At 38.7% G+C, this 19,299-nt stretch overlaps 1 protein-coding gene across 1 annotated transcript in view; it reads left to right on the top strand.

Annotated features, from left to right (window-relative positions):
- The window catches only part of RYR3 (ryanodine receptor 3), a 367,896-nt gene that overhangs the window by 125,198 nt on the left and 223,399 nt on the right, over positions 1-19,299 (top strand). Inside the window, exons 15-21 of the mRNA XM_077322945.1 lie at positions 1,495-1,590; positions 2,960-3,078; positions 4,213-4,346; positions 5,925-6,166; positions 13,038-13,230; positions 17,203-17,419; positions 17,586-17,690. Coding sequence (XP_077179060.1) covers positions 1,495-1,590; positions 2,960-3,078; positions 4,213-4,346; positions 5,925-6,166; positions 13,038-13,230; positions 17,203-17,419; positions 17,586-17,690 — 1,106 coding nt within the window. The remainder of the gene's footprint in view (positions 1-1,494; positions 1,591-2,959; positions 3,079-4,212; positions 4,347-5,924; positions 6,167-13,037; positions 13,231-17,202; positions 17,420-17,585; positions 17,691-19,299) is intronic.

Here is a 19,299-nt window from a genome sequence, read left to right as displayed (position 1 = left end):
TTGATGTTTAGGGGAGCCTGGCCAATAAATGGCTTATTATTATTATTATTATTGTTATTGTTATTGTTATTGTTATTGTTATTGTTATTGTTATTGTTATTGTTATTGTTATTGTTATTGTTGTTATTATTATTATTGTTATTATTAAGGTTCCTTAATTAAGGTTCCTTTTTTATGAAGAGCATTTCAGGTGGGTAGTCATAGGTCTTCAGTAGAAGAGATAGATTCAAGTCCTGTAGTATCTTCAGACCAAGATTTCCAAAGTTTTTGAGAGTCAGAGCTTCGAAATCTAGCTTTTCTACTTTTTTAAAGTAGACATAGGGCCACAAAGTCAAAATCATTTTCTTGCCATTTGAAAAAGAAGGGTTGTTTTTCTTTTTGAGAGTCAGTAAAAATTATGTATCTGTGTGAAAAGATGAGCAATGGCGAGGAGAGCAAGTTGACAATGAAGAAGGTTATTAGCACATTAGAATGAAGGAAATCTAGAAGAGGGTACAGCCACCTGATTTGACAGATTACCATCTCATACCCAATTTCTACATATTTGTGATTTTCCCCCTTGACAGTGTTATCAACCTGATAGCTGTCGTAAGTAGTGAAGCTAGTAATTCCAAAGGCTCTCTTTATCTTAGCCTAATGAAAGTGGCTAAATTTTCCATTTTCATGCACATAATGAGGCATCCTGTGGAACAATAATAGTAATCTATTTTATGGTTCCTGATCCATCCTCCCTCCCTTTAAACATCATTGGATTAGCTGAATCTTCTGGGGTCAAGAGGGACTTTTTTGAGAGGGGTGGTCCCTGGTCAGGCTCTAGAGGACACATTTTATACCTGCTTTGTGATAGCATAGTGTTTATTTTTTTATGGGCAGAAGATGCTGACTGAGTTTGGAGTCAGGGTGGGTTTGTCCAATGAAGGCAACCACTGCCTAGAACAGCCTACCCAACTAAATATGGTAGCATATTTAAATTATGATTTAAGTCAGTTTAACAAATTAATAAACTAGTTAAACCATGCTTTCATTGGGAGGGGTGTGCCTGAGACAAGAAGCAACACTTGATTAATACTTCAGTACAATCTGAATCATGTACAAAATCTTTTGATTCTAAAAATAACATTTTCAATATTTGCCTGGAAAGAGAAAGACAATTTCAGACATTCCTAATATGCCTGCTCTGTAATTCTGGAATAAGGAATTAGCAGTGTGGATTGAATGTTAGTTTGTTACAGGTATTTGTATAAACACTTCTTAATGGAGATTGCTGGAACAACTTAAAAGATATTTGTGAATAATGTTAATTCAGTACAATTTGGTTCCTTCTTGGCCTATATTAATGAATTATCCCCACTGGATGCTCTAATTATCTGTCATGAATAAGTAATAAAATGGATCATCAGGATGTCTTTGGAAAAGGCATAATAAAATTATATTATTTGAGATGTGAAGTATTTCTATCTAGAGTTGACTGATGATCTGAAATCTTTCTTTCAGCTGCTCTTATTTGTGGTAACAGAAATAACTGTGCCCAATTTTCTAACAACTTAGATTGGCTAATTAGTAAATTGGACAGATTAGAATCATCTTCAGGTAAGATATTTGAATTTATAAAGAAGAATATTGGTGCTTGTTATTTTATTTCCTGTTATATCAGAGCTGAGGGACCCAAAGATTACCCAGTAAATTAGGCCCTTGGACCATTTTATGCATAAAAATTAAACTTTAATGGTATCCCTTCAAAGGGATTGAATATTAAAGGCTTGGGTATGAGAGATGAACCTTTATCATGATTCAAATAATATTTCAGAAATAAATACTAGATTTTAGTTCTGTAATATCAGTGACTATTTCTTTACTGGTGTTTATTATTTGTTTATAGAGAAAAGATATAGGCCTGTTGTCCAGTAAGGTTCCAATCTCTAGGTGCTGCCTGGAGATCTCCCTGAATGATAACTGGTCACCAGACCACAGAGATCCGTTCCATGGGGGAAAAATTGCTACTTTGTAGGATGGAAAGGGGATTATGCCTCACTGTAGTACTATCTTGCTGCAAAGCCTGCCATTCCTTGGATCTATTCACAAATATCCAGGAATTTCCCAACCCAAAGTTGGTAATCCTCCTGTCTAGATGCCTGCCTGAGGGAACAAACAAGATAAAACAATTTAATGCAAAGATTCTGTGGTGAGGTGGTCAGGGCAGTCATATTTTAAAAATGTGGAAGATGGTGAGAGCTTCGTAGAGTGGCTGGTGAGTTGGACTGGATTGACAGGGAAGCCTTTGATAAAATCAGGAATGAGTCTTTGCATTAAACGGTGTGGATTTGTACTGGATTTCAGCTGAACTAAACATTTTTATTTACAATTCTATAAAAGAAGATGTTGTAGTATATGTTTGGGTAACTTTTTCCTTGACATTTATATAAGCATGTATTTGTTGTGGGACTTTTGGTATTTGATCTAAAATGATAATGACTTGGTCATCCTATGTTACAGATAGCAGGAGTAAAATAAGTCTTAATTGTATGTAGACATTGATTTTGAAAACCTAAGCCTAAGTTATCCTGTCCAGGATGGCTCAGGATTCCAGTCTCATCAGAAGCTAGGCAGGGTTAGCCCGAATTAGTGCTTGGATGGGAAACCATCAAGGAAGTCTAAGGTTGCTACACAGGAGCAGATAATGGCAAGCCACCTCTGTTCATCTCTTGAAAAGCCTACAGTGTCACCATAATTCAACTGCAACTTGTATAAGCCTAGGTTCTATAACTGTCTCGTGCTCCCCAAAGTCTTTTTCAAAGTCTTTCATTCTTTGCAGGTTGAAGATTTGGTAGACCAAAAAATATGGAAATATTTTCTTCCTTTCCCTTTAGGGTATTATTTTCCCCCAAGTTTTTGAACTGTTGGTTTGTTTGATTTTGCTTTAAATGTCAAAACTATCTCTGTGCCTGTGGCATTCCTACAGGTATTTTGGAAGTCTTGCATTGCATCTTGATTGAAAGCCCAGAGGCTTTAAATTTGATAGAAGAAGGTCATATAAAAACTATCATTTCACTGCTGGATAAACATGGACGCAACTATAAGGTATGCTTGGCAAATGAAGTGTTACTGGTCTGCAGGATAATTTATAGAAGAAGTGAATGGGTCTTTATAATTTTACCTATATATTGTATTATCAAAGGAAGTTAACAAATATTGATGGAAATCTGTTCTGCACTCAATAAAAAAATGCTGTTCTCTCTGGTTGTGAAATTCAGGATTCTTTTACAAGCAGACATTAAGTTCAGCCATATTGACAGGCTCCCTATTAAGAAAGTAGCAGGAATATCCTCTACCAACCACAGAGCCCTCCATAGAGCCAATTAGCCCTTTCCACCATAACAGATGTTAAGAATTTTATAGATGTCCAAGTGTAGCTTAACTTTGATTAAACTGTAATTAAACTATGTCAAGATCTGAAAGTGCAGTTTGGAGTGGATTTAAGATCCTGGATTAGGGAAACCCTTTGTTAGTTAAAAATTGCCATCACCTCAAAATGGGTTTTCCAGCTGTTTTCTCTTAAATTTCCCCAACTTTAAATTATTTCTTTTGTAACCATTTTGACCGCTGTTTTACAAGTAATTAACTTTTGTTTTATTTCTGCTTGGAAGCCATGTAAAAACATAGTAACAATAAAGTTTATGTGACTCTTTTCAATAAGAAGTACTTTGTAATTTGTTTGCTGTTGTTATTCAATTATTGTTCAAATCTCTGAATCAACTTGGCTGTTCTCACTTTAAAAATATGTTTTCTCTTTGAGACTATAAAGGCTTGGATTTCTTTGAAGGACAAATAAGCAATACAACCTAGAGTAGGTTCTTTTTGGAGGTAATAAAATTGGAGGTGTTATGGTTTATTTGTATTTCTACTATATTTACAAATACAAAAGTTGAGCACTGATTCAAGAGTCTTATAATAGGTCACTAGATCCACCAGGCTCACATCAGATCTCCAGACAGAGAAAAATTGCTCACTGTCCTTCAGCCAACTCACAGCTATGTTATCTTGAGAAAACTCTGATTAATACTAGAACGGAACAGTTTCCCAATAATTAATTCTATTGAGGAATCATCCAAAGCTATTAAGAAATGTTCAAACAACCACAAGCACTGAATTCTGGACAACATCATTGCATGTGTGTGTAGTGAATGTTGTCCAACAACTAATTATTTCTTCTAGGTTCTTGAAGTGCTTTGCTCCCTCTGTCTGTGTAATGGCGTAGCAGTACGTGCCAATCAGAATTTAATCTGTGATAATCTTCTCCCTCGAAGAGATCTACTCATGCAAACACGGCTGGTGAATGATGTAACAAGGTATCATATATATGTTATAGCTTGTATTTTATGAGGTTTTATTTATTTAGAAATTTATATGCCACCTCTCAGGACATCTGTCTGAGACCTTTTGATGTTCTAAATGGTTTCTATATTTTTGACCTGAATAATCCAGTCTAGCCAGATCTTGGTAGATCCCAGAAGCTAAGCAGGATCTGCCCTAGTCTGTATTTGGAGGGAGACCATAAAAGAATACCAGGACCAAACAATGGCAAGCCACATTTGAATGTCTCTTGCCTTGAAAATTGTATGAGGTCACCATAAATTGATTGTGACTTGACAGCAAAATATGTATAAAAGGACTAGAAACAGCAGCTTACAATATTGTTATTCAGGTCTTAAAACTGTTTATGCTACACTGCATCCTGCTCTTTTGTCTAATGTTCCCTTTTGCTTGCAAATCATTAATAGGGCACTGAGTCAGGTTCCTTAGGTGTGTTCAAAGCAACATTCAGTTATCAACAAGAAAATACAGTGAAGAGAGTAACTGATTTCAGGAGAAGGAGCTCATGCAGTCTACAAGTATGACTAATTAAAATATGTGCCAAGCTAAACATTGTAATGGACATGGGCTTGACCTTTGGCTGCCACGACAGCATTTTAGGGAAGAATTTGACCTTCTAAAAAAGCTGCAAGGAACCAATCCTGATCAGGCCCAGTGTGCAGGAGAAACCATGCTCTTGTCCCCTTCCCCACCAGTGCCTTTTCAAGTACTGAAACAGCCCATTTCCCACAGCTAGTGTGGGTGTAAGGAGCATGGACTGCACCCTATGACACTAAACCAACATACACATGTATCAGAGGGGGGGATAGACTATTACATTGGGAGTGACTTTGGATGGCTAAGCAGACATTTGATCTTGATCTTTCTACCTCCTAAACAGGTATTAACTACACCACATTGACCTTTCCAATTTTCAGTGACATTAGTGTTGCTCCCCAACCAAAATCCTGAAAGGTAGAATCATAATTTTACAGCAAGCTTTATAACTTGCAAGGACCTAGTCTGTAGAATGATTAAAATTAATTGCTAATTGTCAGCTGTAACTTGATTAAGGACTGGTGGAAATGGGTTCACAGCCTGAGAAGCCATCAGCCAACACTGTTAGATCACTAAATTCTATGGACTTCCAGATCTGTTTGTTACCATCCAGAAATAATTAAACAGAATTTTCAAATTAATATGCTGTGATTGTGGCTCATGCTGGAATTATTGAGAGGCAGTTATCTCATTGTCTTGTAGGAAATGCCAGATTTAGCGTATTAGCATCCCCACTTAAAACCTTTGGATGGTTGGAAAAAAATGTTTCTCTGCCTAAACTCTGAATAGCTACTGCCAATCATATCAGACAGAATTTTTCATATATGTCTTTGTGCCACAATTATTCTTAACTATCTTGTGCATTATCTTGTCTATTATAACAATATGATAGTTCTAATTTTGGACTTTACTTAACTCCATTTTGCTTGGTCTTTTTTATCCTCTGGGGTTTTGGTCAAAGTAGAGCAAAACAAATAATGAATTTAACTCACTACTTGTTTTCTGCTTTCTTTCAGTATGAGACCAAACATATTTCTGGGAATTGCTGAGGGCTCAGCACAATATAAGAAGTGGTACTTTGAACTAATAATTGATCGTGTAGATCAGTTTTTGACAGCAGAACCCATACATTTGAGGGTTGGCTGGGCTTCAACATCAGGATATGCTCCTTATCCTGGAGGTGGAGAAGGATGGGGAGGCAATGGAGTTGGTGATGACCTGTGCTCATATGGATTTGATGGACTTCATCTATGGTCTGGTAAGAAGTGATTTAATAACTTTTTCTACTTGCATTTCTGTTGGCCACCTTTCTTGATACAGACGTACACATGACTTTCTAAATGCAAAGTATTAATCTTGCTGATGCCTATCTTAGTCATTAGATAAACAGAACAATGACTGACCAGTGTAGCCAAAGGTGATTGCAGAATGCTTGGAGACTTTGTGTCCTTGCAGAGAAGAAGGTCCCCAGGACTACTTATTTTGACTGCTGTAAAGGATACTGAATGGGTTTGTGAATTGCTGCATGCCCTCCCCATCCTTCTGTATGCCTTCTCTATGCACTATAGTTCAGTGTATAGACAATACCTGACAAAGTTATTGGGTGTTACGATTTTTTATGTTTTTATGTTTTGGTGGTAGCCATGGCCATTTAATATAGCAGTTCAAGTGCCTGGAACAAGTTCTGGTGGAAGTAAATGGAAGTAGGAGATTTTGTTCTGTTCCATTTCAGCCACATATAGCATCTAGTCTTCGTAAAGGTGCTGAAAGCTCTGCAGCCTGCAACATTCCTGTTGACTGTAGTCTTTGCGAGATGTGAAGCAAATTCTGCTAAAAGTGTGTGAAATCGGCAGGAGCTCAGCATGTCTCGAATTGACTGGAAAACACTCTTATTTCACTTGTGAGCAAGGTTTAGACAATAAGCAAGTACTCTGTAGGTATTCCACAGTGCTGTTTCCTTCAATATTTGTTAAAGCCTAAGCATTAGCATTTTTAGAGAGTACTAAGAACTCTTTAGGGCTAGCTTTTGAATGTCAGGGCTAGGTTTTGAGGGCTGGAAATGTAGCATTTATTTTAATCACAACACTTATCAAGCTGCATATGTTTTTGAGGTAAACGAATCGGACTTTTTATAGTAAGGCATAAATTAATGGCCATGAAGGTTGATGCTTACCAATTCTTATTAAAAATTGTATCAGTTGGATATTATCCTGGTATATGACTTGGCTGTGAGCTAGGATGGGCACATACTTGGTTGACATTCTAATTAGGGTTTAGCATGCTATCATTCCCATGCCACCTCTTAATCAGTATCTCACTAGTACTGAATCTTCAGAATACTTAAAAATTCCTTCAGATTTTAAAATTAACTAATGATTTAGTACACAAAACTGCTGAAAAAGAAAAAGCCCAACTGATTCTCACGGACATGTCTTGGTTTTTTTTTTTTTTTTTGGGGGGGGGGGAGAATACCTTTTACCCATACATGTTCAATGGCAAAAAACAGCACCATTGCAACTCTGTTATTAGATGAATGCCATACCTTATGTCGAGCTTTTAAAATACATTATATTAGTCTCTTTGCTTTGTTTGAGCCATTTGGTTACAAACCACTGAATGTTACTCCAATGTAAACACTTTTTAAATTCATGGGCCTCCAGTATGATTACTGTTTGTTGTGTTAAATCAAATGGAAAATAGAACAATTTAAAAATGCATAATATTTGAAACTGAATAACAAGAAAAACGATAATGGGTTTCCTTTGTGTGACGGTCTGCCATCTGATCTATAGTCAAAAGTATTTCTCTATACCTATAATTAGTAATGCTTTTGGATTATAAAAGTACATTTGATATATATTAAAATAAATGTTAAATATCATAGTAAAATGTATGGGAAACAGAGAATGAAGAGGTATAGTGAAAGTGTCCAGAGGTGGTGCTCCTGTCTCCATCCTAAACTGCATGGGGGAGACCATGGGGCCCATGGGGCCAGAGAAGGGTTGGTAATGGCCCAAATCTGGATGTTGTCCCTGTTGATAACATATTACCTGTCCTAGGTAACACCAAGACAGGTATGTAAGGGCACACTCAGTATATGGTGGAATGCAGGAGAGGCTGAAATCTACAAAGAAGAGGAGATGGCAGGCCAGTGTGGCACTATGGAGATAAGACCAGGAGCAGGCCCAAAAGCTCCACCCTCCAGAAGCCCCCAATCCTGAGGGCAAGTAATAAGGGCAGAGCTAGAGCAGCAATGCCCCATGGGGTGCAAAAGATGCATATCACACAGGTCTCACATGGGGAGGAGAGGAATTGGCAGATCCAGTCGTGTCCCAACCCGGGATGGTAAATTTAAGTGGTGGACAAATGACAGGCCTGGGAGGAAGAGTCTATCCAAGGCTCAGAGACCGATTATGCACAGGCTGGAATGCCCATGATGGTAGCGACAGGGCTTTGGGGAGAATCCCCAATTATGCTCGACGTCGCCACCATCTGAGGCCTGGCCCAAACTAAGCCGTCTGAAGACCTGTGTTAACAAAACGTGGATTCTTCCGTGGGCCTGTGACCGGTGCAGGTGAGGGCTAGGTCAGGCTAGCCCTGTGCATAATTGGAGGAGCTAGGCTTTCGGGCCCAGCTCCTCCTTCGACCTACAGGGGGAGCCTCTCATGAAGCCTCCTGCAGAACTGATGGACACAATGCACCGTCATGGTCACACTGCAATGTGGACCGTGCCATTAAAAGAAAAGATACTTGCCGCAGGAAATGGAGAGGGGAGGGTGGGTGCAAGGGCAGAACAATGCTGCAGAGACTATTGTGCTTTCCCCCTCCATATGGGCTTGCCTTTGGTTGCCTACTGGTTACTCACTGATGGGATGTGAGATAAAAAAAGGCAAATCCACTTTTTAATGATTTTATGGATTAATAGTAATTGGCTTAAATCTATAGTTAGATAAAACTTATTCCTTTGAGGACAAACAAGCATCTTTGTAATTGGAGTTCATTTATTGGAAAGAACAGAATACAAAAGAAATCTTGGAAGACAGATTACACAATAAGTATGTACTGCCACTGCAAGGTGACTGAAAAGGTTAAACACTATTCTTGAGTGAACAAAATATGTAGGAAATATGAGTTAATTTTTGGTCTTCTGTCCTGGCATATATTGGGACTGCTTATAAGTAAACCAGCTGTGGACAAAGTTTTCATTATCTTAATAGGTCGCTAGGGGGAGACTCTTACCATTGTGCATTTTCTCTCTGAATTTGCTTCAAGGGAGCTGCGCCTCCTTCCCTCAGTTCCATCTTCACTGTTGTCAGAATTGGTTAATTTAGCATTTGTTCTTAGGATTCTCTACTTAGGTTTCTCTACTTCCAATGCTATAAATAACTGTTTTCCTCTCTGATTGGAGTTCTTCAGCTGCTAAAAAACGGCTGGGTGGGGGACTATATGGACAGAAAGGAGGGCTGAGGTAGAGAGCCATAAAGGCCTTTATGAGTCCTATCTCACTTTCCTGTTCTTGTGCTTAGATTTGTCTCAAAATGCTCTTTTTAAGAAAATGTCTGTTGTGCCATTAAGATGATGTGCAAGGAAGAATAAGAGTATTACCTCTTGTGCTTGGGTGAGGAACACAACATTGCTTCATGTAGACCATGTCAACAATTTCCACTGAAGGCATGAAGTGCCTTGAGGCTCAAGGCATTGTGGGAGAAAGCTTTCTCGTGCACTGATATTTTGAAAAAAATTACTACAATAACTGAGCAACTGTCTTTGGTATCCATTAGATTAATGCTGAGATCCAAATCATAGCAACACCATTCTCATTCTTCATCACCGTTGGTTCCAAGGTGTATGTAAGAACTACCAGCAATGGTGGCTGAAGCCAAAACTAAACATAGAGAGAAAACCAATGAGTTCATTGTTTGTGCTTGGTTCTAGAACCAGAGCTGGTTTATCAAGTTGAGGAAGTAATTGTGGCACCATCTATTGTTCTAGCACTTCATTCTGCCTCTCCATCATAGGGGAAGTTGAGATGGAATTGATACCTCCTATAGAATCAATGTTTAACACCATCCTCATCATTTCTATGGCCTCCAACCTTCCTGCCTGACCCTGGCAGTTGCACCCATATTATATGTCTATCTACCAGAGTGAATATTTAATACTCTACTTTCCAAAAAGATAAACAGCAGAGTAAAATAATAATAATAATTAACAAGAACTAGCAGAAACTCATACAAGAGCATCATTCCTGTTCCTAAATATGCACAAATGTTAAGTAAGTTTCTCAATGAACCCTTGGACACTGATGTAATAATAGATTCTTCTGAAGAATTATCTTGAAAACAGTTTATACTGGGTGCTGTTCTACTGGAATTCTTGTAAAAACTTTCAATTTGGAATTTCTGTGAAAATTAAGTTTTGAGAATGCTTCAATTCTCATGCATATTTAGGAACAGGAATGATACCCTTGTCTGAGTCTTTGCTAGTTCTTGTTGATTATTATTGTTATTTATGTATTTATTTATGTTTAAATTTCTAGACCACTATTCCCAGCAAGCTTGTTTGTGGCGATTTACAGAAGGGGAAAAATAATATAATATACCATAGGATAGAATTGAACCCTAACAACACACAGGATGGTGGTTTCCAGTGTAACCCAAAAAAGTCCCTCCCCATGCTCCAGACATCAGTCTTGGTGCTGATGGAATGAAATTAGGTTGGCAGGTAAGTTAATGAATGGCTCCCGATACAGTCTAGCACTGTACACAGGAGTGGAGGGGGGGGGAACCTGATCACATACCCCAAGGCATTCTGCCTGGCCTCAACAAAAAGCCTGGTGGAAGAACTCCATTTTGCAGGCCCTTCAGAACTCAGAGACCCCCTACAGGGCCCACAGCTCGTTTGGGAGCTCATTCCACCAGGTAGGGGCCAGGACCAAAAAGGCTCTGGCCCTGGTTGAGGCCAAGTGTGCCTCCTCGGGCCCTGGGACCCTCAGTAGATTCATACCTGCAGAGCAGAGTGCCCTGTGGGGGGGCATAAGGAAGCAGACAGGTCTCATTGTGAAGGCCTCTCTGTTCAGGGGACTTAGTCACCCTTAGAAAAGAAAGTACTTACAATTTTTAAATTAAGAGCCAGACAATATGTCCTTAGCTCTTTCACAAATATCTTACAAGGGACTGTTTTCATCCAGATAGACATTTGGGTCATGTTGATATAAACATGCAAAACAGCATGGGTTCCAGACAATGAAATCTAGAGGCCACAGTGTTATCCCCAAAGTTCTGATAAAAGAATTTGGGGAATATGGCTTTGCAAAAGGGGGATAACTAGCAGGATCTGCTTTGCACAGTTTACAAGGTAATTAAGCCCTTCAGAAATCCAAGGCAGACAACAAATACAATTTAAAATATGATTTGTAGCTTGATTTAAGAAATAAGATATAGACAGACATTAAACAATCATACTGCATATGTGACAGGGAAAATAAGATGGGAAATAGCAAGGGTTTCAGGAGGGAAAGGTCAGTGAAGATGATATCATTAGCTATCTAGGAAATTGCAAGTGTAGATGGATTCAAAGCAACCGGAATGACCTGCATTCACTTAGGCATCTGATAGGATCCATCCAGGGGATGCTAGTTACTAGAGAGGCAGTTTGGGGACCCCAATGAAATGTATTTTATACCCTTTTCCTTGGACAGATATGTGGTAAAAAGTCTTTTGGACAAAAGGGGTGCAGGTGCCCTTTTGATGTGATGACCAAAGGGGTGATTGATTCAGCATGGCCAGGATCAAAGTGATCATCAAAGAGAATAATCTGGGTAACTTTGGACCTGGTTTGATCTAGGTGACCATATAGAGCAATAATGCTTTTGGCAAGCTAGCATGATGTGGATGGATAGGAGGGGATTTCAGAGGTGAGAAAGAACTTCTGAGATCTGCTGTGTAGTGGAGAGGGGAGTCAGGAAGGAGAATGTTCTTTGAAGTTGTAGCCGATGTGCTCGTGTTTCCCACAGATGCAGAGATGCTGAGCTAGTGAGAGGTCAGTCAGTCATTCTAAGCTTCACTGATGCTCTCTAGAAAATGTTGCCCTGACTTTGCTTTGTCTAGGCCAGAGCAAATGTCCAAAATCCTGAGTCTTGATTGAAGAAGCACATAAGTGATATTCTTGTTCCACAATGAGGTCTGTTGTCATAGGTGCTGATCCAGGGTTTCTGGCTCCATAGAATAAAGTACAAAGGTCTGGTTTTCACGGGTTACATTCCAGGGTCTGTTTCATACATAACAATCCAGGGATATGATTGCACTGGTTACAACAGCTGCATGTCACTGGGTGGTGAAATACAGGGCCTCGTTGAAGGCAATTCACATTGCTAGTGTAGAGAATGTGCAAGTAGCCATACTCGGCTGTGTATATCCGTCCAATCACCAGTAGTCACTAAGGGATCATCACATACAACCTATTTTCCAGCACTGGGGGTTTCCAGATATAGATGTGTTCAATACACAAGAAAATACCAACACCCCATTTTTTGTTCCGTGGCTGGCAGCAACACTTATTTTGTTGTAGATGTCTTTACAGATACCTTGGAGAGTTGCACTCTTTTAAGCATTCCCCTTTTCCCTTTTTGACCAAAATTGTGGCCAAGAAGTTAAAGGATGGTTTGGAGAGTACTCTAATAGCCCCTCTTTGGCCTTGCCGGAATTGGTTCACTATCTTGTTCATTTGGCCAATGACGAAGACATATGTCTGCCAGAAGTTCCTGATTTACTGGGGATGGTGCCAATACTTCACCATAATGGATCTCACTACACTTTATGACTTGGAGAGTACACCTCACAGGATAGATTTCTCTGCAGAGGTTTGACTGATTGATTCAGTCAAACAAATTATCTGCTAGGCATTTGTATCACTACAAATGGAAACTTTTTCAGAGTGGGCTGAGACTAAGAATTTCTTATGTGTTTGTCTCTCCAACTAAAAACTATTGTAAGATCAAGAGATAATGTCATATTCTCTGCCTGAAATGAAATAATATATTGGAAGCTTCACAATGTTTGCCAACAACGTTTCTTTTCAATGCTAATGGGGTTATGCTGGCAAAAACCTTATGACTGCTTGTTTATTAGGTCGAATATCTAGAGCTGTTGCATCTGTCAATCAGCATTTACTAGTTTCTGATGATGTCGTCAGCTGTTGCCTGGATTTAGGGGCACCCAGTATTTCTTTCCGCATTAATGGACAACCAGTACAAGGAATGTTTGAAAACTTCAACACTGATGGACTCTTTTTTCCTGTGGTGAGCTTCTCAGCAGGTGTCAAGTAAGTTGTTCCTCTGTATATTGAATACCACTTAATGTTATCCAGGGTTATTGTGTCCCACTGCTGAGATACTCGCAATTGTCATTCATGAAAAGAAAACCAATTTTGTATCAAAACTGTGAGTCCTAGTTGGATGGACAATAAAATACAGAATTTTGTATTTGCTTGAATCTTTCCCAGATTAGCATTTATTGAAGTTACTATTATTTGATGCATTTTTTCATGACCAATGTGAAAATATTTTGATCTGTGTCATATATCAATGAACAAGTGTCTGCATATAGTGCAACATTTGGCACTAACAGATCTTTCTTGGTAGCATCAACAAGAGGTCAAAGTTGGCATCTCACTGATCACTTGGGCATTAATTGATACTTCTCCCCAGAGTTAATATCATTTTTTTCAGTTCCATTTCAGAATCATTCAATTTAAATAAAAAATAATTAAGAAATTAGTAAATGAAGGCAAAATCCAGCCAAAGTTAATAAATAACCCCTTGACCTGGTCCAGTACGGCTCTTCTTGTGCTCTTAATCAAAGTTCAGCATTGCAAGTAGTTTGTATTACTTCTCCCAAAGCAATACAGTTATTTTATCATCAGTATGGCTATAATAATGTGGATTTACAGTGTGTGCTCAAAAATGCAGAATTCAATGAATGTATGGATTAAAGCAGCCTTTACAATTGTCTTGTAAAAAGCTACAACTACAGCCCTATGGCTGGTGCCTGTCAGGGAGCAGGCATGTTACAGTTGTAAACTAGGAGAATTAGAATGTTTATGCAGTCAAAAATTACTTACACTGTAGTGTGTCCAGGCAACCTAGTAAAAATATTTGCGGGCTATTAAGATATTTGGGTATAGTGGTTAGGAGTGTGGACTTCTAGCGAGTTGGGTTTGATTATGCACTCCCCCACATGCAGCCAGCTGGGTGACATTGGGCTTGCCACGGCTCTGATAAAGCTGTTCTGACCAAGCAGTGATCAGGGCTCTCTCAGCCTCACCTACCTCACACAGTGTCTGTTGTGGGGAGAAGAAAGGGAATGCGACTGTAAGCCACTTTGAGACTCCTTTGGGTAGAGAAAAGAAGCATATAAGAACCAACTCTTCTTCTTCTACATGAAAAGTTAATAAAATTAACTACTGATTAGCAAGTAATTTTGTAGTCAAATTAGTTAAAATTCTGCAAATTTTCCTGGGGGGGGGGAATCCCAGGACTTCTTGTAAAAACAGGACATAAACAAAATTAATTTTCTCTTTGTAGAACTGGCTGATTTTCAATCTATAAATTCTGTAAAATATATTTCCCCTTTGTTTAATTAAAAATAAAATAAAATAAAAACATTTCTGTATTGTAAATCTGCTTTGAATTGATAGCAGGCCCAGTGTTTATTGAATTTACTGTAATCACTTTACCTAAGAAAAGAGGTTCAGTTACACTATGGTGTGGGAGACGTAAAGGTTCATTCAGTTCCTGTTCTATATTGTTATACTTTACAAACAATCAGCGAAGGCAATTAGCAAGCACATCTGTCTAGAGAATTGTTTGGGGGTAACTTCATTTGTATTTATTTAATGTGAACATACACAGTCATTGAGTGCTGAGAAACAAGTCAAGGACAAAAATAAAATTAGCATTCTAACAGATTCATTTCTCTTATTTGCCAAGAGGGTTTAGGAAACTCAGGAGTCCAGATGTGTTGACATGAAAAGTCAACATCTTCGAGATAAACACCTGGTGCTTTTTGTAATTGAACAGGTTGTCTGCTAAGTAGTAATGCTGCAGGGCAGACTCTTTCTGGAAATCACTGTCTCACAGAACAATATTAGGTATTTGACATATTCTTGAACTCCTTCCTGGGAAAATTATGTAAAATGGCTGGAGATGCCATCACATCTGTTCACACAATTGGGATGAAGCCAAACAAAATATGTTCAGATGAACACTAGTCGTTTGATCAGTTTCAGTAGAGAACTGTTTTTTATATTAGCTACACTTTGCAGATTAACTTTGATTGTATTATGCCCTTCTCTAATGACCAGGTTATTAAGTACATAATAGTGTTGATTTAAAAAAGTAAACAAGTTTAATCTGCCAAAATTTATAAAATTATAATCAGTGTCTACCTAGAAAATCTCCGTCATAAAAATTGCTTGTCTGAGACACTAATAAAGGGAATAAATGTGGCACTATTGATATGCTATTCAGAGAAGACTCAATACTATATAGTATAATCTAGAACGGGGTTTTGCTATGGCACTGGCTTTCATCAATTGAGTGGGAGTTAATTAATATGTATGTATGTGTGTGTCTCTGTGTGAGTGTATGTATGTATGTATGTATGTATGTATGTATGTATGTATAATTTAAATTGTCAGGTGATATGGCCATATATAATCTTGTCAACCTCCCCCCCCCCCACAATGGCCAATGATGGAGGGGGTGCGAAGGAGAGTTGCCCCAGCTATACAAATCCTTGTTGGCTGAGGCTCATCACATGTGGTAGCAATTGGAGTCCCGAGAAATAAGTACTCTCGTTTTAACTTAACTGCAGGGATGAGGCGATAGAGCAGCATAGGCTTGCCCCAGCCCTGTTTCTAGCCTGGCAGAGTAGGCCACTGGGCTGTTTCTGGCACTGGGGTGGTGTGCATGACAGAGCAGCATAGGCCAGCTCTGTTTCTGGCATTGGGGTGAAGGTGGGGACAATGGAGCAGCATAGGCCTGATCTGGCCCTGTTTCTGGCATGGGAAGTGGAAAAGCATAGCCCAGCCCTGTTTCTGCAGGCTACCACTGCAGGCTCCCTTTGGTGAAGAAAAGCAAACTGGTAGCCAGCCCAGAGTGCTGGTATGGTTCTGTTCCCCAATCATCTGAAAGTATTTCTGTGCTGTCACTTCCTTTGTGTAGGAGTGGCCTGGTGATGACAAATCCAGTGGAAGTGTGTGAGTGATAGCACCTGGTGAAAGTGTCTTCTGGGGGTATGGCAGGAAGGTGTGGCCTGCTGACATCATTTCTAGGGTTTTTGAAGCCTGAAGAATGTTTTAGGGGTTTCTCAGTGGAACAGGCTTCCTCAGGAGGTGGTGGGTTCTCCATCTTTGGAAATTTTGAAACTGACGGAGAGGCTGATTCTGTGAAGGCTCTAGGGGGTGGCAGGTTACAGTGGATGAGCGATAGGGTTGTGAGTGTCCTGCACAGTGCAGGGGGTTGGATTAGATGGCCCATGAGGTCCCTTCCAACTTTATTATTCTATGATTCAACAGTAAAAAGCTTGAGAAAAGCTATTCTAGAAAAAAGATATGTATCTGATTCTGTCTTCCCATTTCAGATCAGTTTTTCACTGATGTATTATAAAGGCCCTTCCATCTCATTACTGCTAAAGTATCCTAAATACATTTTAATCTCCTGCAATGCCTATATAAGTGGAAATGTTAGGGAAGGGCCTTGGTCTCTATGCCCTGTTTGTTGGCCCTCCAAGGTAACTAGTTGGCCCCTGTGTGAAATAAAATGCTGGACAAGGTGAACCACTTGTTCTTAGGAGGCAGGTTGCTACTTGTCTATCATTCATTCTTAATTATTTTCCTAACTCTAATTTTCTATGCTACACAGCAAGCCTTTGGAATTTGATATTGTACAAAAGAGCATTCCACACATTAATTTGACCATTGAGGAAGACCCCTCAGGGTCAAAACATTTTTGGTCTATTCTGTCACATGCAGTTTGATGAGTGTTGTTTTCATTATGTTTTTAATATATATCAGTGCACTTTGTTTAATAAATATTTGTAAGATTTTTTAAAATTGTTTTTGCAGCTCAACTTTTGGGTTCCTAGCTAGCTATGAGTAGTACATCAAGGAATGTCTTTATCTTAAAAGCTGCAGTAGTGGATTAGATCCTTCATTGTCATCTGTATTTCATCTGGAATTTTAAACTGTGGTTTTCCTTACATATTTTCAACTTTTTTATTCACAATTGTGCAGAGTACGTTTCTTAATGGGTGGGCGCCATGGAGAGTTCAAGTTTCTACCTCCTGCTGGCTATGTGCCTTGTTTTGAAGCTTTACTTCCAAAAGAGAAGATGAAGCTGGAACCAGTAAAAGAATATAAAAGAGATTCTGATGGAATTAGGGATTTGCTTGGTACAACACAGTTTCTCTCCCAAGCTAATTTTATTCCTTGTCCAATTGACACTAGCCAGGTATGTTTTAAAAATATGTAAAGTATATCTGAATGAACCTTTATCATTCTACCTTTTCTTAGTAAAATGATTGTCATTAATTCTACAATATATTATCTAATCTAATAAAACTCACAAAATCATAGCATCTTGAAACTTGTTGAATCTTCATTTATTTACCTGACAGATTGTTTTGCCTCTTCATCTTGAGAAAATCAGGGACAAGCTGGCTGAAAATATCCATGAACTGTGGGCAATGAATAAAGTAGAACTTGGCTGGGCTTATGGAAAGGTACAGTTTGAGAATAATTCTATAAAGGGAAATCCTATTTATGGAATCATTAGAAAAAAAATTAAAAATCTGTATATAGATGTGTTAAAGTAAAGAATTTTGAAAATATATTAAACGTAGTTACAAGTAGCAAAATTCACTTGCACGAAATAAAGGTAAGAGAGCTACAGTTTTAAATAGGAAGGCAAGAAAGTTTTGCAGTGGAACAAATTTGAACAGGCACACCCTGTTCAACACTCACAACACTCAAAAAGTCAGTCAAGGCTATGATTATTTTTCAAAGAGCAACTCAGAGACAGCTACTGGGAACAAGTTTGCAGCTTACTCTGTGCACTACTATGAACAAGTAAGCTAACTCACACCTTACCAGGGGCATCTCTTGGACTGGACTTCTCATCCCCTCCCCCCCCCCCCCCACAATCACTTGGACTGGACTTCACACTACACTGTGAAGTCAGAGGTGAGAAGAAAAATCAGCTTCTGATCTCCCCACTGGAAAAGGGAGGAGAAAGAAAGAGTTTCTCTTTCAAGCGGAGAGGCTCAGAAGCTATGCTCCTGATCTCCCCAGTCCAAATGAAGAGAAGAAGTGATAATTTCTCGTTTTCTCTGCTTAGACTCTCCCCCCCCCCAATAATTAATAGTAACAGAGAAATGCACACAGTATGATGAAAATGTGTCACCTGGAGAGTTTCATAGGAGAGAGATGTGAGTAGCTATATGTGAGGATGTAACATCCTGTAACATTTAATTTTAATCCTGGAGGCAAGATTCCTGAAGAACTCAAGTATCCAAAAATACCTTAATCACAAGAAATCATTAGGCTTCTACCATCAAGACTTCCATAATGTATCTCCCTCATGTTTCATCATCTGATCAAGTTAACCCTCTTGAAAACATTATTGAGTGAAAGTGCCTCTCCTCTTGCATGCTTATTGCAATATTTCTTTTTCTATACACTGATATAGGCTTGACAAGGGTATAGATGCTAACTTGTTTTGGTATGTTTGAATGTTGTGAGTTTGCTATGAGGCCATTGGAGATAGAAGTAATTACATAACAGGAAAACAGTCCCTCCTCCAAAATGTGGTATCTCCTACCAGCTACATTTTGCACCTGTGCCAATAATTACTAGCTCCTCTTGTAAATATGGTTTTAAATTGAAACATTTAAGTAATGGCTACTATTGTAGGCATATTTACAACTCTGTGATTCTGTGTATCATAATCGAGCATGATGACCCCCTAGCCAATATCATATTTTTATGTATAATTGAGAGGCCGTGTTGCTCAGCTACTGTATAGTAACACTGCTGTGTTGGATAGGAAATGTCAGAAAAGCCTGGACAGGAAGCACAAACTGGTGGCGCCTAATTCTTGGTATAGGGTGTTACTAAAGTTGCTGTACCTAACCAAAGCAATTAGAACAATTGTTTCATCATAATTAAGCTGTGAGAGTTCCGGTAGTGACTCAAGTTTGCCTGGATTCATTTAGTTTCAGTTTTTCTTATTTTATAGTAGTAGCAGTGGTAGTATTGCTACAGTCAAACCAGAGTATTTATTTTATATGTTATCAATATTTAATTTGCTGTTTAATTGTATATATCTGTCCA

The sequence above is a fragment of the Paroedura picta genome, chromosome 2 (genome assembly GCF_049243985.1).
Source record: "Paroedura picta isolate Pp20150507F chromosome 2, Ppicta_v3.0, whole genome shotgun sequence".
Taxonomy (NCBI): domain Eukaryota; kingdom Metazoa; phylum Chordata; class Lepidosauria; order Squamata; family Gekkonidae; genus Paroedura; species Paroedura picta.
This window is presented reverse-complemented; position numbering and strand designations above follow the sequence as displayed.